The sequence below is a fragment of the Hyla sarda genome, chromosome 1, assembly GCF_029499605.1.
Source record: "Hyla sarda isolate aHylSar1 chromosome 1, aHylSar1.hap1, whole genome shotgun sequence".
Classification (NCBI taxonomy): Eukaryota; Metazoa; Chordata; class Amphibia; order Anura; family Hylidae; genus Hyla; species Hyla sarda.
In genome coordinates, this window is record NC_079189.1 from 108,790,827 (window position 1) to 108,816,309 (window position 25,483).

General features: G+C 39.4%; 2 protein-coding genes across 9 annotated transcripts in view; one reads left to right on the forward strand and one right to left on the reverse strand.

Annotated features, from left to right (window-relative positions):
* The window catches only part of LRP2BP (LRP2 binding protein), a 51,934-nt gene extending 48,593 nt beyond the window's left edge, over positions 1-3,341 (forward strand). For all 4 annotated transcript variants that reach the window (XM_056560000.1, XM_056560008.1, XM_056559994.1 and 1 more), the window contains one exon: positions 3,193-3,341. In XM_056560000.1, the coding sequence (XP_056415975.1) occupies positions 3,193-3,294 (102 nt within the window). In that variant the 3' untranslated portion in view covers positions 3,295-3,341. The remainder of the gene's footprint in view (positions 1-3,192) is intronic.
* Positions 1-25,483, reverse strand: part of SNX25 (sorting nexin 25) — a 216,573-nt gene that overhangs the window by 26,951 nt on the left and 164,139 nt on the right. For all 5 annotated transcript variants that reach the window (XM_056559914.1, XM_056559899.1, XM_056559907.1 and 2 more), the window contains 6 exons: positions 21,398-21,529; positions 14,386-14,658; positions 11,541-11,705; positions 7,802-7,933; positions 4,821-4,961; positions 462-575 (listed from right to left, as the gene is read on the reverse strand). In XM_056559914.1, the coding sequence (XP_056415889.1) occupies positions 462-575; positions 4,821-4,961; positions 7,802-7,933; positions 11,541-11,705; positions 14,386-14,658; positions 21,398-21,529 (957 nt within the window). The remainder of the gene's footprint in view (positions 1-461; positions 576-4,820; positions 4,962-7,801; positions 7,934-11,540; positions 11,706-14,385; positions 14,659-21,397; positions 21,530-25,483) is intronic.

Genomic DNA, 25,483 nt, shown 5'->3' on the forward strand with positions numbered 1-25,483 from the left:
GAGGCACCTGGTTGGGAAAAACTGAAATAGACAGTGATTTACAGCTCCCAGCAGATCTTTCTTACTTTTATATGTAAGAACTTGCTTTATCTATATTAGTTAGCTACTTATTTTTCTTTAATCCTCACTTTTTCCTCTTTTTGGATGACATTTTGGGGCTTCAGAACCAATTATCCGGTTTCCATAGAGTTATGGTCTCAACATACCATGGTTTCAACATACAATTGTCGTCCTGGAACCAATTAATATTGTAAACTTGAGGGACCACTGTACTAAAATCCATGAGGGAAGGCAGAATCAGCATTTTACTATTTTTTTATACAATTGTTTTCTTCTAAATACATTCTACCAGCCCTTTTTAGACATGATTATTAGGTCTAAGATAACAGTAAGTGGCTAAAAAATTGACAAGAGGTCACAAATCTCTATACATTAGTAATAAGAAGAAACAAAAGGCTTACCTGTAAGAAGTTGTTTAACTGGGTCTTAGACTTTTCCAGAAACTTCTGGTCTATAGACTTGAAGGGAAGCTTACTGAGGGAAGGCAACTGCACCTTCTTCAATGAAGGAAAACACTAAAGGAAAGAAAAATCCGAATTCATGGAATAAAGTCAGCACTACCACAAAAGGTTCTGTTCTCATTTTAGGAGCAATAAAGAGAGAGAAAAAAAGAAATAGGGAAATTGCGCCCCTAGTGAAGAACGTTTAAAAATTGAGTTTACACGTATTCAAGGTTAAAGTCACCGGAGGGCGTTGCGCTCAGGGCACAACACTTAAAAAGTGTGGTATGGTAACAATTCCCAGGTCCGCAGCCTCAGTCCTCTGGTAGCAGGCACGCTGTCCCAGTGTAACGTAATAGCAGGTATTGGAAGAAAATGTGGACGAATTTTGGCGCTGGAACTCTGGATATTAAGAAAATCAGGAACACATCCGCATTCCTTTCAGAGGCTTTATTGTGAATACATAAGCTACGCGTTTCTGGTCCGAACCGGACCCTTCGTCAGGCAAGGTATATATACCTTGCCTGACGAAGGGTCCGGTTCGGACCAGAAACGCGTAGCTTATGTATTCACAATAAAGCCTCTGAAAGGAATGTGGATGTGTTCCTGATTTTCTTAATATCCAGAGTTCCAGCACCAAAATTCGTCCGATTTTCTTCCAATACCTGCTATTACATTTTAGGAGCAAGTCATTCTGGCCTTGTAAGCTGCAGCACAGATATTTTGTTCAACTTGGTATGACACATCAAAAAGCATTAAATGCTATGGATCCCTTTATAAAGGTTATTTTTATTATTATTATTATTATTATTCTTGCTTCATATTTATGATGGTGAAATACAACCACTTTTTAAATAAGGTTTTTTTTCTGTTGTTTGTTGAGCCAAAGCCAGAAGTGTATTCAAAAGGAATAGAAAATATAAGGGAAGGACTATTTCTTCCTATTGGATCCACTTCTGACTTTGGCTCAAAAACTGCAGGAAACTTTAAAAAAAAAAAAAAAAAAAACATGAAAAACTTGTGTGGAAACCTATTCTAATACTAATTTACAATAATGATGGCAGTTATAGTGCATCTGTAAACGTCCTTATAACTTGCAATTTAAAAGGGGGGGGGGGCAAAAAAAAAGTGTTAGAAAAATAAAGTTTGCTACCGTTGAATGCGGATTTGTCCTTACTATTACATTCTAACGTGATTCATGAGTAAAAAAAAGTGGTAACGATATGTAAGGAAAGGAGGAACTATAAAAGTGATAAGGGTCAGAACATGGCGATGGACAGTTTTGTTATTTTAAGTTTTCTTTTTATAGTAAAACAAGACAAAAAATTAATCCCTCCTATTGCCTGGTATTCACTCCCATTATTAGAATTCAATTAAGACTCATCTGATTTATTTTCTCAATGGTCAGAAAACTATAAACCTGCAGATCAAGAAACTGTAAGAAGGTTTTGATCACAGCGCCCTTAGCTATTTAATGATAGTGACACTTCTTTTTTTGGTTGGCTATCCTCTTTAACAGCACTATTAACTGACTGAGTTTTTTAAAATCTACTTATCGTATTTTTCGCCGTATAAGACGCACTTTTTCTTCCCCAAAACTGGGGGGGGGGGGGGGGGGGGAGTTGGTGCATCTTATACGGCAAATACACATAAAAAACCTGTCCTATCGCGGCGGTCCCTGCGGCCATCAACGGCCGGGACCCGCGGCTAATACAGGACATCACCAATCGCGGTGATGCCCTGTATTAACCCTTCAGACGCGGCGATCAAAGCTAACTGAAGCGAAAGTGACACTAACCCGGCTGCTCAGTCGGGCTGTTCGGGACCGCCGCGGTGAAATCGCGGCATCCTGAACAGCTTACAGGACACCGGGAGGGACCTTACCTGCCTCATCGGTGTCCGATCGGCAAATGACTGCTCCGTGCCAGGATCCCCTGCATGACCGGCGTTCTCCTTCGTCATCATCATGTCGTCGCACACGCCGTCCCGTCATCCAATAGGAGCGGCGTGCGTAGCAACGTGATGGCGGTGACTGAGAGCGAGCGACGGGGACACCCCGGGGACGCGGCAACAGCGATGGAAGGCGATATCCAGGGCAGCGGTGACTGGACCAGAGCGGCAGGACACGTGAGTACTACCTCCTATACCAGTGGTCTTCAACCTGCGGACCTCCAGATGCTACAAAACTACAACTCCTGGCATGCCCGGACAGCCAACGGCTGTCCGGGCATGCTGGGAGTTGTAGTTTTGCAACATCTGGAGGTCCGCTGGTTGAAGATCACTGTCCTATACTTTACATTGTATTTGGTTCAGAATCTTTTTTTTCTAGATTTTCCTCCTTTAAAATTGGGTGCGTCTTATATACCGGAGCGTCTTATATGGTGAAAAATACGGTATTTCATAATAGGACTTTCTGGAGTTAAAATATTGATGCTCTGTCTTTAGAAAAGCTCAATGTCTCATCTTTGGGGGTCATAGGGGTGAAGGGGCTGAGGTTGCTGTGTTTATTCAGGCACAGTATCTCTTCCATATGTACGGCTGGGCCTGGTAGTGCAGCACAGCTCTAGTGACAGATGGACGGACAAGCTGCTGGATCAGTACTAAAGGGGTTGTGATGCATGCTAGTTTGGCAGATATCCTAGGAATACTAAATTATGCTTGAAATAAAGACTTTTAAATCTTATTCTTATAGGACCCAAAATTACCTCCAGGAGACATTCTGAGAAAGAAAATACGAGCAGATTGTGGTGCTTGTGGCATCAAGGATTTCCGATATTTGGTTCCTACTTCATGAGATCTATCCCTTTCTAAGGTCTGATACTGTATCACATCTTAATAATAAAAAATTATTTTATAATTGTTGCTGTCCAAGTGAGTCACTGCAGTTAACATTAAGCTAGGAATAAAACCATTTTCTTTTGGCCATGAATAAAAGGATCTCTACTTTTCTTACCATAAAATGATCTGGGCTAGGTCAGTACTCAGCAGATCAGATCAAAGCTTATGCACATTGTTAGACTTTTTGTTAATGAAATACCGGGTCTGTCATCTTTAAAGTAGCACTTAACTTCAATATTATTTTACACTAAAAGCAGACCTCAAAGAGATCCATGTAAATAAACTGAAGCCCTCTTAGGGTCAATGTACCGTATATACTTGAATATAAGCCGAGTTTTTCAGCACGATTTTTCGTGCTGAAATGCCCTCCTCGGCTTATACTCGAGTGAACTCTCCGCCTGTCAACCCATTTCGGTGGTCTTCAACCTACAGACCTCCAGATGTTGCAAAACTACAACTCCCAGCATGCCCGGACAGCCATCGGCTGTCCGGGCATGCTGGGAGTTGTAGTTTTGAAACATCTGGAGCTCCGCAGGTTGAAGACCACTGATGAAGGGATTGACAGGCGGTGATGAAAGGGGGGGGGGGGGGGGGGGGGGGATGATGACGGGGGTCTGGATGATGACGAAGGCCGCAGTGGTCTTCAACCTGCGGACCTCCAGAGGTTTCAAAACTACAACTCCACGCATGCTGGAAGTTGTAGTTTTGCAACATCTGGAGGTCCGCAGGTTGAAGACCACTGATGAAGGGATTGACAGGTGGTGATGATGAAGGGGGGGGGGGGGGGTCTGGATGATGACTGGGGTCTGGATGATGACATGGGGGGGATGATGTATTTCCCACCCTAGGCTTATAGTCGAGTCATTCACTTTTCCAGGGTTTTTGGGGTGAAATTAGGGGCCTCGGCTTATATTCGTGTCGGCTTATACTCAAGTATATACGGTAATGTGTTAAAGAAAAGTGGTACAGTGGACACAGAAGAAAAAGGTATATGCAGTATATCTGAAGAAAGAATCTATCAAAAATTACAGAGCATTCTTCAGTATTTGTAAACTGAAGTATATTGTATTAAAGGGGTATTGCAGAAAAAAAAGAAAAGCCTGTGCTGGGGTCAGTAAATGCTCCATTCATTTTTAAGGGAGTGCCGGAGATGCCTAAGTCCTGTGGACAGGGGATAAGTTACTTTTTGCTGCACAACCCCTCTAAAAGAAGGCTGCACATAACCTAATACACAGTGTTACATCATGTCTAGTGCAGTGCCTTAGGGGTGGAGCAGGACACCGGGATTCTAAGAGATCCTTGTATAATACAATGGCCCTCAGGCCTCTTGGCATTATTAAAGAGATACTCTTAACAAATGACCCTTAGTAGTAAGGAAGAAGTCATGCAGACCAACAAAACCTGAAAAGTACAGTAAACAGTAAGAGTCCAGTTCATTTTACAGGTATTTCTAGTAAAACCTAAAGCTGAACAGGTTGATACCTCACAGAGTTTTCTGTGCAGATTCTGAAATTCACTTAATCTCCTCAGTACGGTCCAGTTCTTGTTGTCCGATTCTCCAGACTCCGACAGACTGACTAATACAAAATACATTGGCATTTGTTCCCCATTTTCTTCAGACACCTGCAGAAAAAAAATATATGTTCAACTAGATAAAAAGACAGAACATAATCTCAATCATAGAATTGTGGAAGATTACAGCTTCCTATATTTACACTGGGAGCTATAGAGCTGTAAGTTTAATTTAGTCCGTATGGAAAACGTTCCAGAACAAATGGCTAAGCAGAAAATGTAAAGCCTAAAGAGCTCATATGTTCTTGCTATTTTGAAGCTAGATCAATAGATCACTAGTCTCCAAACTGTGGACCTCCAGATGTTGCAAGACTACAACTCCCAGCATTTAGAGGTTCACAGTTTGAAGATAACTGCTCTAGATGGAAATGCATTTTTAAGTAGGCATTTATATACTATAAATTCTGGTTCCTTATGAACATGATCAGCTTTGCAGGGCAGGAGGATATGGTGACGTTAGAACACGAGGAAACTCTGGAGCAGCTTATTTCTGGAGCGACCATTGGAGGAGATTTATCAAAACCTGTCCAGAGGAAAAGTTGCTGAGTTGCCCATAGCAACCAATCAGATCTATTCTTTCATGTTTGAAAAGGCCTCTGAAAAATGAAAGAAGCGATCTGATTGGTTGTTATGGGCAACTCCGCAACTTTTCCTCTGGACAAGTTTTCATAAATCTCCACCTATTTGTCTAAACACACAAAAGTCCAACTCCTAGACATTAAACCGGTCGCAGATCCCACTTAGCTTTACAGCAAAACCTGCAAAAGAATTAGACAACCTCATTCTTAAAGGGGTACTCCGGCGCTAAGACATCTAATCCCCTATCCAAAGGATCGCGGGGGTCCTCCTGCTGGGAACCCCCGTGATCTTTTGCGCAGTACCCCGTTACCATCAGCCCCCGGAGCATGTTCGCTCCAGGTCTGATGACTGCCGATCATGGGGCCGGAGTATTGTGACGTCACAGCTCCGCCCCCTCAATGCAAGCCTATGGTAGGGGGCGTCACTTACTCTTTGCATTGTGTGTCTGAGGACTCAAGAACCAAAATTGTGGAAAAATATCAACAATCTCAAGGTTACAAGTCCATCTCCAGAGATCTAGATTTGCCTTTGTCCACAGTGTGCAACACTATCAAGAAGTTTGCAAGCCATGGCACTGTAACTAATCTCCCATGGCATGGACGGAAGTAGAAAAATTGATGAAGGTGTCAACGCAGGATAGTCCGGATGGTGGATAAGCAGCCCCAAACAAGTTCCAAAGATATTCAAGCTGTCCTGCAGGCTCAGGGAGCATCAGCGCGAACTATCTGTCAACATTTAAATAAAATGAAACGCTATGGCAGGAGACCCAGGAGGACCCCACTGCTGACACAGACATAAAAAAGCAAGACTACATTTTGCCAAAATCCTTCTGGGAAAATGTCTTGTGGACAGATGAGACCAAGATAGAGCTTTTTGGTAAAGCACATCATTCTACTGTTTACCACAAATGGAATGATGCCTACAAAGAAAAGAACACAGTACCTACAGTGAAATATGGTGGAGGTTCAATGATGTTTTGTGGTTGCTTTGCTACCTCTGGCACTGGGTGCCAGAAATCTGAGGATTACCAATGGATTTTGGGTCGCAATGTACAGCCAAGTTTCAAAAAGCTGGGTTTGTGTCCGATATCTTGGGTCTTCCAGCAGGACAATGACCCCAAACATACGTCAAAAAGCACCCAGAAATGGATGGCAAAGCACTGGAGAATTCTGAAGTGGCCAGCATTGAGTCCATATCTAAATCACATTGAACACCTGTGGAGAGATCTTAAAATTGTTGTTGGGAAAAGGCGCCCTTCCAATAAGAGAGACCTGGAGCAGTTTGCAAAGGAAGAGTGGTCCAACATTCCGGCTGAGAGGTGTAAGAAGCTTATTGATGGTTATAGGAAGAGACTGATTTCAGTTATTTTTTCCAAAGGGTGTGCAACCAAATATTAAGTTATGGGTGCCAATAATTTTGTCCAGCCCATTTTTGGAGTTGGGTGTGACATTATGTCCCTTTAGCTTTTTTCCCCTCCCTTTTTTGGTTTAGTTCCAATACACACAAAGGAAATAAACATGTGTATAGCAAAATATGTGTTGTTGCAATCCTTTTCTGTGAGAAATACTTCATTTTCTTGAAAAATTTCAGGGGTGCCAACATTTACAGCCATGAATGTACTACACTTTACAGCCCTAAGTAGCCACCAGGAAGAGGAAAGCACACATAGTGGGCTCTTCTCCCCGGCTCCCTGAGGATTGACAGCTCTAGCTGTTTTCTGACTGTAAATTATTGATTAGAAGAAAGGGGGGGGGGGGGGTATAGACTCTTTATTTGAGAACCCCTTTAACATTTGCAAACTGCCAAACCACTGCAAGTCTGGTTAGTCTGCAAGTGACTCTGGCAAGGACATTTCTATGTGTATGGCCAACTGCTGGGGCTACCAAGTCACACACCAACAGATGGGAAATATAAATAAAAAATAAAACGGGCGGAGCTTTCTGATGTCATGGCTACTGTTTCTCTGCTGGACCTTGCTGCGAGCAAACAGTAGCGGTGACGTAAGGAAGCTTCGTCTGTGCCTCAAGCCGGCTCCGGAACGAAAACCACGGAGGAAGATAGCAGGAGAATTGGACCACAAAACAGAGACCGGTAAGAATGGTTATCATCAGTGCCGCCCGCAATACCAGTCTGTACCCACAGGTTAGTGCAGTGACACCGATGACAGATTTCCGTTAATAAAGTATTGCATTTTTTGCTACAGTACCTGTGATCAGTGCTCCTTTTTCGGTAAATATAAACATGTGTCTGAAAAGTATCATAGGCAAAGATATGTAAAATGCAATGTCTCCATCTCTTATCCCACAACTCACCTCACTGATGTTGATAAGTGCTCGCCACATACCAAGATTCTCACACCACAAATCTGTCCGAGAGATATGGAGATCGAGATCACTTTGTTCTTTTTCCATTAAAGCTATTTCATCTTTTAACTTTGATATGATCTGAAATAATAACGATACTGTGAAAAAGTCGTCTAAAGTTGTTCTCACCAAGTAAAGACATTTTGAACAAGCCTGGTGCAGTGAACTCATATTTTGTGGGTAACCGGGTGGCTGTATGGTATCTTATGTTATGACATTGACTATGGTGTGATGATGACAGCCCGGTCACTTCATGTGCACTACACGCTCCAGTATAAGAACTGGGGCATATTTCTTCCCTAATCTCTTGCACTAGGAGCTGTGGGGTGCTGCTATTCACAGAACTGAACACCATCTCCATGGAAATAAAGGCGACATGGCTGACCCCACAGACCTTACAAGATAATGAAAATCATATTCTATTTCATTAAATATTATTAATCAAATAAAAATGTGATTGATTTCTTTTAACAGATCACAATGCACCACGGCTAACCAATAACTATGGAAGCAAGGAACCATAATTCTGCCTCATTAGCTTGTCATTATTACGGCTTTAGCCTTTACAAAGACACAAAGTGAGATTTAGCCACTTTGGCTTTTAGATTTTTCCTAACTCCAAAAGATCCAAAAGAAACCGAATGCTCAGGAAATTATATCAAATTCATAAGGTTCTAATAAAAAAAAATTATATAACACCTTTTTCTTTTTTACAGTATCTGTTCATGGTTGTCCTAATATTCATGTAAGATCAAAACAAAACATCAAGGAGACAAAGTAAGAATGCTTACAATCTGGATACTTTCTATGACAGCACTGATAAGTATAAGCCTAAAAAAGATAAATACAAAGAACAAAAACTCTAAAGGGGTTATCCAGCTTTTAAATATTATTGGCCTCAGAATAGGGCAAAAATATTAGATCAGTGGAGGTCCAACTCCCGACACCCTCGGGCTCAGCTGTTTAAAGGAGCTGTGAGACTTATGTGAATGCCGTAGCCCCCTTAAACCTCCTATGATGAAGCTTTGGCCTTAAAACATTACAACGTTTGACATTGTGACGATCAGACATCAAAATTTGTTGACCGCCCCGGGTCTCACATGCTTAGCTCTTCAGCCACCGAGAAATCCGTTCAATTTATCTGCATAGAAGTCTATGAAGAGACATGTACGGCTCTCACATGAGATCGATGCGATCAACTACTTTTAACATGACTGATCGACAGGTAAAAAGTTGTTTTACTGTATCGTTTTAATAACAGAGCCAATTTTCTTTTTTGCCTTTTGTTTATTTTCCTCCTGGCCTGAGCCATAACTTGTTTTTCCATCCACAGACACATATGAGGGCTTATTTTTTGCACGACCAATTGTACATAGCAATTACACCTTTTATTTTACTATAAAATGTACTGAGCAAAAAAAAAAAAAAAAAAGTGAAATTGAACAAGAAAAAAAAAACAACCTGCAATTTTGCAACTTTTGGGTGTTTCAATTTTGCGTAATGCACTGTACAGTTAAATTGACAATATATTTATTCTGTCGGTCAATACTATTTAAAAAAACACCCAGCGATATAGGTTTTCTTTTATTTTACTACTTTTAAAAATGTTTTACTACAAGTATGCCTAAAATTTGTTCCATGTGAGGCTATAGTGGGGCTCTTTTTTTTTGCACGGTGATCTGTAGTTTTTATCTGTATCAATATGTGTTTTTGTATTTTTTTTTTGTTTTTTTATAGGAAAAGTGGGAGGTTTTTTTAGGGGAGGGGTTTTTATTTTATTTTATTTTTTTACATGCAAACATGATTTGTTCTGTTTACATGCACAGGACCCACACCCCGTAGTGCTGCAGTGGCAAGTATTCTTATTTTACTGTTGTCTCTGACCTTTCCCAGCATTCAATGCGGCCAGAGACAATATGTCAAAAGTCACATGGTCTCCAGTGGGTGGGAAAAAAGCTAAAGTAATGCTATCCACCCACCCACTGCAGCATAGCTACGCTCCCTGGAGACCATGTAACTTAGGATACATTGTCATTGGCCGCACTTCATGCTGGGAAAGGTCAGAGACATAAGTAAAATAAAAAGACTTGCACTACAGCACTTCTGGGTGTGGGTCCTGTGCATGAAAACGAGACACAGTGGCTCACCAAAGTAATAAAAGCAAATTACCCAGTACTATAGCCTGGTATCATGGGAACAAAGGCTGAAAGATTAAAAAAATAAATAAATACTGGAATACTCCTTCAACCAATCTTTAATACTTCTGGGCATATGCTTTGGGTCTTCATACAGCTGTTCGACCCAAACTTAGTCTTATACTTGAAAGCACATTTTGCTCTAAAATGCTCCAATAATCTTCAGATTTTAATATTTTAATAATATTAAAAGGGGTACTCTGGCAAAAAACATTTTTTTTTTTATCAGCTGGTGTCAAAGTTAAACAGATTTGTAAAATACTTTTATATAAAAATCTTAATCCTTCCAGTACTTATCATCTGCTGTATACCCCACAGGAAGTTCTTTTCTTTTTGAATTTCTCTTCTGTATGACCACAGTGATCTCTGCTGACACCTTTGTCCATGTCAGGAACTGTCCAGAGCAGGAGAGATTTGCTATGGGGATTTGTTCCTGCTCTGGACAGTTCCTGACAAAGACAGAAGTGTCAGCAGAGAGCACTGTGGTCAGACAGAAAACAACTACACAACTTCCTCTAGTGCATACAGCAGCCGATAAGTACTGGAAGGATTAAGATTTTAAAATAGAAGCCATTTACAAATCTGTTTAACATTATAGTACCAGTGGATTTAAAGAAAATTTTTTCTACGGAGTACCCCTTTAAAGCCTCAGGGACAGCAATACAGTCCCACAACTTTTCTTTATAGGCTTCACCACAGAAAATATTCAAAAAATTATTGTAGATGTAATTTTGGCAAAGTTGCCCATACAGCCCTGTTTTGTTCAATGTGCGTTGTATGGTACAGGTTAAAACCATTTCTCCAGAAGTCTCGTTATCAGCCTGATGTTCTATGGATGTAGAATTTGGTTTCAGGGCTTTCATGACTTTTATAGGGTTCCCTCATCAATCTTCTTTCCTCAATCTCCTGAAAGGTTCTTGACTGATGAGTCACAGACTATTGGGGGAGACTAATCAAAACCTGTGCAAAGCAAAAGTGGTGCAGTTGCCCGTAGCAACCAGATTGTTTATTTTATTTTCCAGAGGCCTTTTTAAAAATTTAATTGCTATGTGCAACTGCGCCCCTTTTGCCCTGCACAGGGTTTGCGAAATCTCCCCATAGGAGTAGCAGCTTTCTTGATATAAATTATGAACTGTTGAAGCTGGGAAGCCAAGGTCATTAAAGATAATCGTGTACCCTTGTGCTTGGTGACAGTAGCACATCTCAAACCGTTCTCTCTTATTAGCTATTATGATTGAGGAACAGAGTATAAAACTGCCCCTTGAACGTCACCATTTACAGACAGGTGAGTTTATTTTCTTATTAATCACAAGTTAGTCTGATTTTGTCCTTTGTTTCACACTAAACACAGAGGCCATTAATCTTGTCTTTGTTGTATCCTTGTGCTAAACCTTAATGTTTTACCATCCTAATTATACTAAAAGCATTCAAACATAAAAAAAGCATAAATATAATAGAGTTTCAATAATGAAAGCAGTGGAGGTTAAGTGTACCTTCTTGTCAGGCTTAGGGGCATTAATAATAGAGCTGAGGGCCTGTCTTTTGTAATCCAGTTTCTCAGTAAGCTGACGGAGTTTGTTGACAGCATAGCTCGCCTGCTCTGTGATGCCACTACTGCACTCATCCAGGATCCCTTCTCCACCTTCACACATCTGCATCTGTAACAAGAGATAACATGTTGTTCAATGGAAGGTGATTTTAGGAAGTGATTGTCATAATACTTGAAGCCAGGCTATCCTTAAAGAGAAACTGACAGGTAGTTCACCTGCACTGAATTCAATATACTGGGTTATAGTGCGGGTCAATACCTCTAAGAGTAGGGGCTACTTACAGTACATATTTAGGTGAAGTATTTCCTTTGTTCTGCCCATTCCTAATGCCGTAGCTATTGTGCAGCTCTGCGCAATGGAGGCGGGGCGCCAGCTCCCCTGTCTCATCAATATTCATTGCCTGACCTGGCCCTGACGTTAAAGTGAAGAACTTTGCACAGTTAGGAAAGGGGTGGGGAATATTGATGAAGCAGGTGAGCTGGGCATGTCAAATCCTGCTTCCATTGTGCAGAGCTGGGCGCTAGCTACAGCATTAGGAATGGACAGAAAAAAGGAAATACCCAACCTAAGTATGTAAATAACCCCTCTTCTCAATGCTATTCACACGCACTATTACCTAGTATATTGGGTTTAGTGCGGGTGAACTAGCTGTTGGTTTTACCTCCCTCCTGTCTTTAGGCTGCTTTGTCTCTTTCCAGGATGCAGCTTTCTACAGCAGAAACCTCCCATACAGCTATAGAGATCAAGGAAGCTGAGCCGAGCCTCCATCTAGGATTTGAAAATAGGACTAAGCCTATAGAAAATATTGCACCCTGACAAACAGCTATGTGTTTACTGTGTTTTCCACCCATTCATTTCTACATCATCCCTTTAACCCCTTCCCTCTTGGGCCATTTTTCATTTTTGAACTTTAGTTTTTTCCTCCTCACCTTCTAAAATTCATAACACTTTCAATTTTCCACCTACAGACTCATAAGAGGGCTTATTTTTTGCCCCACCAATTTTACTTTGTAATACCATTAATCATTTCAACACAAACGCTACGGCGAAACCAGAAAAAAATATTTGTGGGGCAAAATTGAAAAAAAAAAAAAAAAGGACATTTTGTAAATTTTGGGGGCTTCCGATTCTACGCAGTTCACTTTTCAGTACAAATGACACCTTATCGTTATTCTGTAGGTCCATACGGTTACAAGAATACGTAATTTATATAGGTTTTATTTTATTGTACTACTTACATTTTTTATCTACATGCACCAGAATTAGTATGTTTAAAATTGTCATTTTCTGACCCCTATAATTTTTTTTTTCCACTATACAGGGCTCATTTTTTCGATGTGATCTCAAGTTTTTATTGGTATCATTTTTGTTTTGATTAGACTTTTTAATTGCTTTTTATACTTTTTTTTTATGGTATACAAAGTGACCAAAAATAAGCAATTTTCGATTTTGGATTTTTTTTGCGTGTACACCATTGACCGTGTGGTTTAGTTAACATTATATTTTTATAGTTCGGACATTTACGCACACGGCAATACCACATTTTTTTGTTACATATAGATATGTATATATTTTGTTTTTTTATGGGAAAATGGGAGTGATTGAAACTTTTATTAGGGAAGGGGTTAAATCACATTTATTAACTTTTTATTTTTTTACTTTTTGTTTATTTTATTTTTTTTTACACTTTGTTTAGTCCCCATAGGCGACTTTTACATTTAATAATTTGATTGCATACACTGAACAATGCTATACCGTAGCATAGCATTGATCAGTGTTATCAGTGCTCGATTCCTCAAGCCTGTATCTCAGGCTTGGAGCAATCAAGCAACAATCAGAGGGCGGGGAGCAAAGTAAGAAGCCTCCCACTGTCCTCTCAGCTGTTTGGGATGCCGCGATTTCCCCGCGGCGGTCCCGAACAGCCCACTGAGCTAACCGGCAATGGTAATCTCCCATTTTAGACGCCGCAATCAATTTTGATCACGCCGTCTAAAGGGTTAATACCGGACATCAGCCCAATCGGTGATGTCCGGTATTAGCCGTGGCTCCTGGTTGCTGATAGCAACCGGGACCCACCAAATATGATGCGCGCTCACCTGCTGCATTAATGTCCATTTGCGGGAAGGGGTTAAATAACACATCAGCATGTTAAGGAATACTGTGAAAATCAGGCTTTTAATGCAGATACCTGCAGTAGAGATACAGAAAAGAAGTGTAAGATCACACTGGCTTGTTTTGCCGGTATTCCTGTGTGAATGGTCTCAGGACTGTGTGTAAATAAAGACATACATTTCTGTTCTAAAGATAAAAAGTGAGATAGTTGGAGACACAGAGTGAAGCCAGGCCAAGCACAGTATATAAATGACAAGAGCCCGGAGGAAATCACATTTGGTTATCATGATTTGTTTCCTTTTCTCACAAACTGGATTTCTTCTAATACATGATCTCTCGCTGATGTTGCTATGCTTTACTACACCTGGCAGATTGCTTCTTTTATATTGTGTTCCTATGGTGTTAACAGTCTTGAGAGACTGCATGACTTACCGTTATGTAACTGCACATAAAAACTTACGTCTGAATGACTGAAAACAAAACAAGTTCAGGCCCCTCTGATGTGGAGCAGCTGCAGCTTTAAACAATGAACACAAGTACTCGACAATGTTTAGACATTAATAATTCATGGTGCTGTATAAGAGAATCTTTAATATTACATGAAATGTAATGTGTGTGTTTTCCAGAGTTTGTATAATTCAATGATCCTGTGTACGAGCGCTAACCACGTACTCACCGATTCATCCTTGTCATCGGAGGAACTCGAGCAGGTGGACTTGTCTTCTCTACGGATGAGCTGTTCATACAAATCACTGACAATGAATGAAGGATAGAATCTGTCTTTCAAAGTCTCGTACACATCAGCCTGAATCTTGATGAACACTTCGATGCCCTTGTTGCCAACAAGACTTTGCTGGATCTCTTTGTAAAGTGCTTTCTCCACTTGGATTTCTCTGCTCTCCACAAAGTAGTTCTGGTAGATTTCACCAACCAACTGAGGTATTTCAGACTAGAAAGGAAAACAAAGCATAAACATTGTCCTTGATCGATAATATTACTGTGCTAATCTATAAAGTCAGGGTTATGTAGGGTAAAGTTCTACACAATAACAGACAAATAACTGATGATATGACTTTCCCATAATATAGTTCGTTCCCAACTGCAACTTGAGCATAAAAGTAGACAGTGCTTGTAAATAAGACTATCATAGCCATGACATGGGTCACACTGCCAAAGATTACCACGTGGCTCTACCTGAATGGTGCTGTTAGTGTAAGTGAATGATATCACGGCAGAAGTTGCTGTGTAGCCATAGCCTTAGACACAAACTGGGCTGAACACAGTGGCTCCAAATCTACTAACAACCCTACTCAGATAAGAATGGCATTAGCAGACTGGCCCAGTAGCCCAGTACAGAACTAGAGGAGACTTAAGCTTTGACCTAATAATGTCCAAAATACAATAATAATAATAATGGTCCAAAATGCAATCAATTTATGGAGCAATTTGGATCCAATCAGTTGCCATTACGTATGATCCAGACCTAACCTATGAGACAATACTAATATTATAAAGAATAGGGTTACAGGTGTTCTCTCTCTGTATGATTGTCCGAGTGCTAGGTTCGGTGTAGACCTCGACTTCTTACACCAATAATTTAGCAAATTATTGCAAAACGCCATATTGAATAAATAAAAAGTTGGACAAAGCGCTCAAGGATCTGAAGCAAGAAGTATGGCTTTATGTGAGAAAATTGGGTGTGGGAAAGGTGTAGAATTGAGTAATATGGTATGTATGGAGATATGGATTTGGTGTAATGAGTATGGTATATGTGGTAAAATAGGGTGTGGGATAGATGTGGAATGAAGCATTATGGTATATATGGAGATGGATGGGATATGGAAATGAAATGGGGTGGTATTGAATGTGTGAGACAAACTATGCAGGTGAATGTGATGTGAAAAGAGCGGGTGACTGAGGTTGGATTGAGTGTGAACAAATGAGCTTTAATACTCCCAAAAATGTGCAATATAACAGATACACCAATAGGAAAAAAACTATTAACAACATCAATTTATTAAACAATAAAATATAGGTATATACCGAGCCACTGGGCTCCAATAATAAAATATTAAAATATTACGGGGGGAATACAGATATAAGACAGTGCAGATATCAAATGTAAATCTGTTCGTGTTCCAACCTGAAAGGGCTGTAGGATACGCACTGTGAGTGGGTGAACACCGTCGTCACGGTGGGCACTAACAAGTGTGGCTGCAGCGGTTCCGAAAGACATAGCAAAGTACAGTGTCTGTGTTTCTGTATTTCAGAGCTCCAGTATTATGAAAGTGCTTGTCAGCGTATGTCCACGCACTAATCACGTGGTGCGCTCGCTGGTAGCAGATGCGCTGACTAGTTTAAAATCCGTGGCTGTACCGTAGTGAGTGTTCGGCTCCCCCAACCAACAGATTATTGTGAGTATAGAAGTTATGGTACTGTGTACCACTCACCAGTATCTGGTAGTCAGCATCCGTATCTGCTCCACTGCCGTGGTCTCAGGCTGACTTCTCAGACCTACACAGGTGCTGCCGATTCACACTGATGTCAGGCCGTCCTCGTGGAGGGGGAGCGCGCAAACTGGGATAGATTCAGACTTGTAGCTCCTAAGTCATTTATTAGTTGCAGACCAACAGATCAAATAATTCATGCAGCGGTATCCTATAGTCTATCAGACGTGTTTCAAGCCAGCTTGGCTCTTCCTCAGTGATGTATGGGTTGAGTACAAGACTCCAGGACATATATATAGTGTCTGGATACTTGGTAAATGGTAAAACAAATGTCTAGCTGATTGGTAAATGGTAAAACAAGTAATGGAACAATGTACATGGGCGATTTTGGTGGGTAAAAACTTGCACTGGAATGTCAGTAGTTCTGACATTACATAAAAAGGAAAATGCAGGGATATAGAATATTTAAAAATAGGGATAGAAAGAACATACGTAGTGATAACCTGGAGGACACAAGGTCCAAGAGGGAAAAGAACCAAAATATGTAAATGTAGTATACAGTATAGATATGATAAATATTGAAATGTAGATGTGAAAGTATTATAAAGTATAAGTAGGCATTCGTAAAATGAGTGCAAGATTAGACAATAAAATCTATAAATGTAAATATGATAAATATAATTCATATATAAGTGCAAGATTAGATGATGGAACCCATAGATATATAAATCTCCTCTTCACTCTTTCTTGATCTGTTTCAGAGCTACAAAAGAAATTCCTGACGGATCACTGTTGAGTGTCACTTTAAAATGCATAAAAAGGAATGTTTCTCAAAGCTGGTTTTAATGTTGTGAATATTTTTACTTATCCTTTTTTTCAGACAACTTTTTGTCCTCCCAATGTATTGTTTCTTGCAGGGGCATGTGATCATGTAGATCAGGGGGGTCCTGGTGCATGTGAGGAATCTTGTTATATTGTGTGTGTGAGTGTTGCTGTTGGTCAAGAGTTTTTTTTTTTTGTAAAGTGCATTGATTTGCAATTGTTGCATTTGCCACATCTATAGAATCCATTCAGACATAACCACGTACCTGACTTGGTTTCAGGGTTTTCCGTAATGGGTTGTTTGGTTGTTGGTGCTATTTTGATTCTGAGATTGGGTGCTTTTGTATATTTTATCTTTGCTTTATTCATCAGGAGTGGGGCCAGTGTCTTATCTTGTTGTAGTAATGGCCAATATTTGTTTATAACTTGTTCTACCTGTTTATGTGATTATTGTAGGGTAAAATGATTTTAGTTGTCCTTTCTTCGTCCGTTTCTTTTGTCTCTCAGTATGAAGTACTCATCTTTCTTTTGTTTCTGACTTTATCCAATAATTGTGCCAACAATTTCTCGGGATATTGTTTTCTTCAAGTCTTCTGTCAATTTATGGGCCTCAGTTTCAAAGTCTGCTTCATTGGTACAGTTTCTTTTAAGTCTCCTATACTGTCCTTGTGGTACATTCAGTAACCACTGTGGCAAATGACAACTGCTAACAAGAATAAAAAAGAGTTTTTGGCGGTAGTTTTTTTGTAGGTCTCACATTCCAGTTTATTATTTTGTACTTTGATTGTCAAATCTAAAAATTCATTGTGTGTCCGGCTTATTTGTGGAGTAAAGATAAGATTAAAATCATTGCTGTTTAAATTTGCTAAAAATGTTAAGTTCAACTTCTGTGCCTCTCCAAACCATAAAAATATCATCTATATATCTGGGCCATAAAATCAGATTTGCGCCTAAAAGGGGGGTAATGGATCTGGTTTCCCAAAAACCCATAAAAAGGTTAACGTAGCTTGACGCAAATCTGGACCCCATCGCGGTAACCACTTTCTGACGATAAAAAGGTTCGTTAAAACAGAAATAATTATGGGTTAAAATTAATTTCATGCTTCCTGTTAAAAAAAATGATTTGTAAAGGTGCAAATTCTTTGGAATCTGTTAAAAAATGGTAAGCAGCTTGGATTCCTTGGTCAGGATCAATACAGGTGTAGAGTGCGCTGACGTCTAAGGTGCACAAGATCCATCCTTCTTGCCATTGGCTTGTTTTCCACGGTTTTGATAATATCGGTGGTATCTTTAAGGTACGAAAGAACTCATTTTACAAGGGGTTGTAGGAATTGGTCTACGTATCAAGACAGGTTTGTTGCTAAAGACTGAATTCCTGACACTATAGGACACCCTGGAGTTTTTGTGGAGTACTTGTGGACTTTCAGCAATGTATAAAATACCGGGAGTTTTTTTCTCTGTACACAAAAGGAAGTCTTTTTCGGTTTTTAGTGAGTATCTTCATTTGGTGTGCATCATAATATAATTCTTCCAGTTTTTTCGTATTTTCTTCTGTTGGATCTTGTGATAATTTCTCGTATGTGCTTGTGTCCTGCAGTCGGCGATTGCATTCCTACATGTATTTTTCCGTGTTGAGAATCACTATGGCTCCTCCTTTATCAACTGGGCAGATGGTTATTTGGTTTTCTTCTTGTAGCTCCTTGATTGCTGTAATTTCCTTTTTTTTGGAGGGGTGGGGGGGGGGGGGTTTGCAGGTCTCTTATTTCCTTCTTGACTGCATATCTGAAGGCATTGATCTCACCTCCTATCTCTTGGATTGGATAAAAAGACAATTTTTTTCTCAAGTTTGTATGTACATATTCATTTCCAGTCTGGATTGTTCTTTCCATAGGGTTTTTGATAAAGAATCTTTTCAGACTCAAATTTCTAATGAACTTCTTGACTCCTATGTAAATTTCAAACATGTTGAGTTTCTGGGTTGGAGAGAACTTTAAGCCTTTGTTTAAAAGTTTCTCTTGATCTGTCTAAGTGGTACCTTACTTAAATTAATCATTTGTATATCGGTTCTGCCAATCTTGTCATAGGTTTGATTTGGTTCGAGAATGTTTTCTGGTGTTGTTGTTGAGGTGATGTCATCCTTATTTGATGTACTTTCTTCTGTACCTCTTGATATGAATGTTTGTGATTCTGTGGTCCATGTTCTAAAAAATGTTCTTGTGAATTGTGATGGTTTCTCTGTCAGGAGGTATATCGGTTGTGCATCGATCTATTAGGTGCATGTTCATTCCTACGATGTCCCTCAGTATAGTGGAGTCAATCCTCTATAGGGTATTGTCTTCTGTTGTTCTGGTTTAGATGATTATATGAGTTTCTTATATTGATTTTCCGTTTCATTTTTCCTGATTTCTTATCAATTATTTGTTGTTCCTGCTGTTTTAATGAGTGTACTATTGCTGTCTGATATTTTACATATTCCTAATTTTTTTCAAACTTTTCTAATTCTATTTTTGTGTGTTTAGTTCTTTTTTAAATTCTTGTGCTATACCTTTCCCACACCCAATTTTACCACATATATCATAACCATACTTATTGCATCAGATCCTTGAGTGCTTTGTCCAACTTTCAATTTATTCAATACTAATATTATGCCCGAAGTGTGCAATGATGAAGTTAATAAGTTAAATTGTGGGCCAGGGGTGGACTGACAGGTCGGTAACTGCCCGAGGGCCGGGGACTGAGGGGGGTCCCACCCACCATAGGGCTTCCTGCTTCTTAAAATCAGGAAGCATGCAAGCTGGAGGTCTGTATATATCATATCTGTTAGATCTTCTAACTGCCCGTGCAGGAGGGTAGCAAGAGGGGACATGTGGCCTGTGGGCAAGTAGGATGGAGGCAGGAGGGCAACCGCATCTTACTTCGGTGCAGGAGTAAGCGCAGCCAAACTTCAGGCACTAAAGAAAGCCTGCCTAGTGCCAGTCACCTTACTGTGCTGACTCCACCTCCCCCACAAGTGTATGTGAGTGAGGCAGGCTGTACCAGCATTGCGATTCCATTCTGGCTGTCAATTACCAAAGTAATGATTCAATTCCAATAGGAGCACTGTGACATATCAGCATGTACAGGCTGCCTAAAAGTGACAGGGGTGTGCAAGCACCTGCTACTACATTACTTTAGGGCTCTTATATAACACCCCCTCTTTCTCATTTCTACAAATACTTGACAATTTAGAAGGCACAAGGCAAAAACATGCTCATGGATTTACAAGACTTGTTTGCAGGACCTGCCAAGATTATTAGAGAAATCACTGAGGACAAAACCAAGAATTTAATTCTAGTCAACAATAGCATGTGCACATCATGTGTGTAATGTGCATTTAGCATAAATGTTGGGATAGCTTCCGACATGCTAAACATGTCCACAGTCCTCTGTCTGGCTAAGCATTGTCTTATGGAATGACATAGTAGAGTATGTTATTCCATACAACAGTATCTAGTTATAAAAAGAAAACCATTTTTTATTTGAAGGGTTTCTATTCCATTATAGTCTATTAAAACTGCCAAAGGAGCAAAGCTGAGGATTAGGACTTGAAGGGAATTCAAGCTGGGGGCAAGAAACGAGATGTGCAGCCATGCTGGGAGTCAGGAATGAAATGAATAGCAATTTTGGGGCAAGTAATAAAATGGAAATCCATGTTGGGGACTAAGAATGTGATGGGGAGCCATACTGGGGAAAAAAAGAATGAGAAAGAAGAGAAGCCCTGCTAAGGACCAGGAATGCAATGGAAGGCCATGCTAAAGACTAGATATTAGAGAAGAGCCAAATTGTTATCTAGGAATTGGATGGGTAATGATGCTTTGAAGTAGGAATAAGATGGAAAACCATGATGGGGATAGGAATAACATGGGAAGTCATGCTAAAGACCATGAATGAGATTGTGAACCATCCTGTGGACAAAGAATGTGACGGGGAGTCATGCCGAATTATATCAATAGCCTTGCTGGACTATGCATCAGATGGTGAGTGATACTAGAGACAAGAAATGAAAGGGAAGTCATGCTGGGGACTATGGATGAGATGATGTACCATTCTGGGAATCAGTAATTCAACACACGATAAAATACTTTTTTGTGTGCATCATTATTTGAGTGCTTCATCTACTTTATGACTTCAATAGACAATTTAACACACATTCTGTATACCTAAGACAACTTATCGTGCAAATTTGGATGGTCAGCTAAGAGGATTCACTATGTTACACAAGCTTTTTTGCCTTAAAGTAGATGTCTATTTATAACAGATGCTACTGTATGACATTTGTCAAAGGCATTTGTTTAATGTACATGTTCCAACTCATTATTAGGAGGCTATAACTGTAATGTGAACAGAGCCATAAATGTACAGAAGAACTTGTAAATTTACCTTATTTGCATTTTTCAGGTACTCCACTGACTCCCAAAAACTGATCAGTACTCTCTTATCGATTTTTTCCATGTATGATCTAAAATGATCTCTGAATGATGTGTTCGCTAAAATGTCATCAAACTGGATGATCTGAAATAATATTAATAAAAAGAGTACAATGTAAGGGTAGGTTACTGCTCAGTTGTCAAATTGTTCAAACACTTCCAGGAGGGATAACAAAAGAAAAGCAAAATACAAAACTAATAAAAGATGCTCCAGAAATGGTATTTTATGGAAAATACCGGGAACAGAATAACACGAATCTGCAGGATCTGAATAAATACTAAGTTTGTTTCTAGTTTATATCAATGGAGGCACAAGCTTTTATATCAATGGAGGCACAAGCTTTTATATCAATGGAGGCACAAGCTTTTATATCAATGGAGGCACAAGCTTTTATATCAATGGAGGCACAAGCTTTTATATCAATGGAGGCACAAGCTTTTATATCAATGGAGGCACAAGCTTTTATATCAATGGAGGCACAAGCTTTCAGTTGTAGTCACAAAATGGTATTTTTCATCAAAACTATTACTAGTGGCTTCAACATTTTTAGCTCAAATGCATTGAATCCATAACTCTTTAGGCTTAGTGGTAGAGCTACCTGTTGTCATCTACAGGCATTGTAGACAATCTTTATACAGACATGTTAAAAACTGCAAAATAAGGAACAGTATAAATAGATCCAAATCCTGTCCTCAAGTACAGCCTAGAAAATAGACAGAATTGTCATTATTAATTTCATTACGGTCAATTGCCAGTAGAGTTACGATGAAGCATTGCCATTTTAGTTTCCATTAAACTATTCATAAGTTAGGCAGAATTTCCCTCACTTTGATGAGCTCCAACTACAGTAATGTCCATTTCACAGGCTAAACATTACAACGGTTGTATTTTTCTTGTAAATGAATGAAAGTTTCACACATTTCATCAATAACATGTTCTAAAAGGTCAAACTCACTGAGCTGTAACTCTTCATATAACTCTTAACTTCTCATAACTAAGAACCGATACATTTTATTTAGTCTTGATTTGCTGCTCACAGAGCAGTGTTTTGTGCAAGTGTAAGGCCTAATTCACACACAATATTTTGGGTCTTTTTTTGGTCAGTAGTATTTGACAAAGCAAGAGTGGCCCTGACACAGAATAAACTATAATTAAAAGATTTGTAACTTTTTTTTAATGTTTTGGACCCATTTCTGGTTGGGGTTAAAACTACCCGCCAAAATAAGACAAAAAATTAAGGCAAAAATAATGTGTGTGGATCCATCTTCAAAGTGTCCCTGTCATAAAAAAAATAAAAAAATAAAAATAAAACGCTTTTAAAAGCACCCCTGTGGAGGTCACTATTTGGTGACGGAACACATGGGAACTCTGGTGGGATGCCCGCTCCTGGGATTGCGCTATCCTGACTGACTTTAATTTGCCTCTTGAATTCCTCCAGGTTTTGTAGTTGGAACGAGGACTGGTATCATACATAGATATTTTTGGATGTGACATTTGTGATTATATAGAAAAAATCCAGTAGTAGTCCAGTAACAGCACCGGTAAAAAAAAACATCCATTTATTAGAAATCCATTAAAAATTCATAGAATACAAAAAGGTGCAAACCAGCATGATAGAGGTAGAAACCTCCCCCTCTGGCGCGTTTCCGCCCTACCGGGCCTTAATCATAGATATAGGGGATAGCATTGCTTGGTATTTAAAGGAGCCGAAGCTCCACCCAAAATGGGGAGTGATTAACTCAGTAGGGACTCATTAGGGATATAGGTTGAACGTTATGGACTCTCGTCTTTTTTCAACCTTATGAACTATGTTACTAAATAGAAAAGCAAAAAAAAATACACAGTGCAAAGAAATTTCTGAAAAATATAACAAAAAATATATATCATAAAATTTAAATTGAAAGATATATAGTTCTCTAATAACTCATAACCAAATCAAGCCTATGATTCATGCCCTTCGGTTACGAGGTATTGAACATAAGTATCCAGTACCCTTCTCGGTTAAGCAATTTGGAACGTCTGTGATCATATACCTGAGATTACAGAGAGGGAAGTCATACAAATATTTATTGCTGGAGCTGGGGCGTCCTTAGAGGGAGGTCCCATTAGTTTGAGATCCCCCATGTGGTTAAGGGATGGGAATTTTTTCCCCTCCTGTGTTTTAATTGCTTTTATCCTGTGAGTTTTGTACAGATTTCTTTTGGTATTATTTAACAATAAAGATTTATATGTGTTGATAAACTGTGTGTGTGTCTTATAGTGTGTTTTTGCTGGTTCTTTTCAAGTTTGTATAATTTGGTACATTTAACACTGGCAACACCCGTGGGATACTTAAAGGGGTACTCCCCTGAAAAACATTTTTTTTAATCAACTGGTGCCAGAAAGTTAAACGGATTTGTAAATGACTTCTATTTAAAGAGCTTAACCATTCCAGTACTTAGCTGTTGTATGCTCCACAGGAAGGTCTCTTCTTTTTTTGAACTTCCTTTCTGTCTGACCACAGTGCTCTCTGCTGACACCTCTGTCCATTTTAGGAACTGCCCAGAGTAGGAACAAATCCCCATAGCAAACCTCTTCTTGTCTGTACAGTTCCTGACATGGACAGAGGTGTCAGCAGAAAGCCCTGTGGTCAGACAGAAAAAAATACTATAAGAATTGTGGAGTATACAGCAGTGGAGTATACAGCAGCTGATAAGTACTGGAAGGATTAAGATTATTAAATAGAAGTAATTTACAAATATGTTAAAATTTCTGGCACCATTTGATTTAAAAAGAAATGTTTTCCAGTGGAGTACCCCTTTAAGGGGATTGAGCCCACTATCCATATGTTTAACCCCTTAAGGACCAAGCCCATTTTGACTTTAAGGACCAGGCCAATTTTATTTTTGCATTTTAGTTTTTTCCTCCTCGCCTTCTAAAATCCATAACTGTTATATTTCCATCTACAAACCCATATAAGGGCTTGTTTTTTTTTTTTTCATGACCAATTGTACTTTGTAATGAAACCTCTCATTTTACCAAAAAATGTACGGCAAACCCAAAGAAATATTTAGGGAGGAAATTTAAATGAAAACCACAATTTTGCACATTTTGGAGGGTTTCTTTTTCACACTGTACACTTTACGGTAAAAATGACATCTGTTCTTTATTCTGTGGGTCAATACGATTAAAATGATACCCATCGCTAGAAACTTTTCTATTTTTGTACCGCTTAAAAAAAATCTCAAACATTTTGTACAAAATCAGTAATCTAAAGTAATAATAACTTTTTCAATTTTCCATATATAGGGCGGTATGAGGGCTCCTTTTTTGTGCCATCATCTGTATATTTTTATTGATACCCCATTAGCATATATAAAACTTTTAGATAACTTTTTATGAATTTTATGAATTTCTTTTCGGAATAAAACAAGAAATTCTGCATTTTTGGATTTTTTTTTTTTTTTTTTTTACTGTTTTGCCGTTCACCGTACAGGATCATTAACATTATATTTTGATAGTTTGGACATTTATGCATGCACCAATACCAAATATGTTTATAAAAAAAAAATTATGCTTTTTAGGAGTAAAATGAGAAAAAGAGACAATTTCCCTTTTTATGTCCCCACAGGGGACTATCAATAGCAATCAGTTCATTGCTAATACTGTTCAGTGCTACGCATTGGACATACTACTGATCAGGTCTGTACTCTGTCCAGTACAGACCTGATCAGTCCAGGTCGATCTTAGACCAGAGCATAAGACCCAAGGAGACAGGTGAGAGGACCTCCAGCTGCCATTATAGATGATCGGATCCCCACGGCAGCACTGCGGGCGAGCCGATCATCTATTTTAACAGGCGTATTGCCGCAGATGCCGTGATCTGTATTGATTACGGCATCTGAGGGGTTAATCGCAGACATCCGCGCGATTGCGGATGTCTGCCATTACCGGCAGGTCCCCGGCTGCTGATAGCAGCCAGGACCTGCAGTGTATGACACGAACACCACTCCAAAGCTCGCGGTCATACACAAGAAGTAAATGTACGTCCTGGTGCGC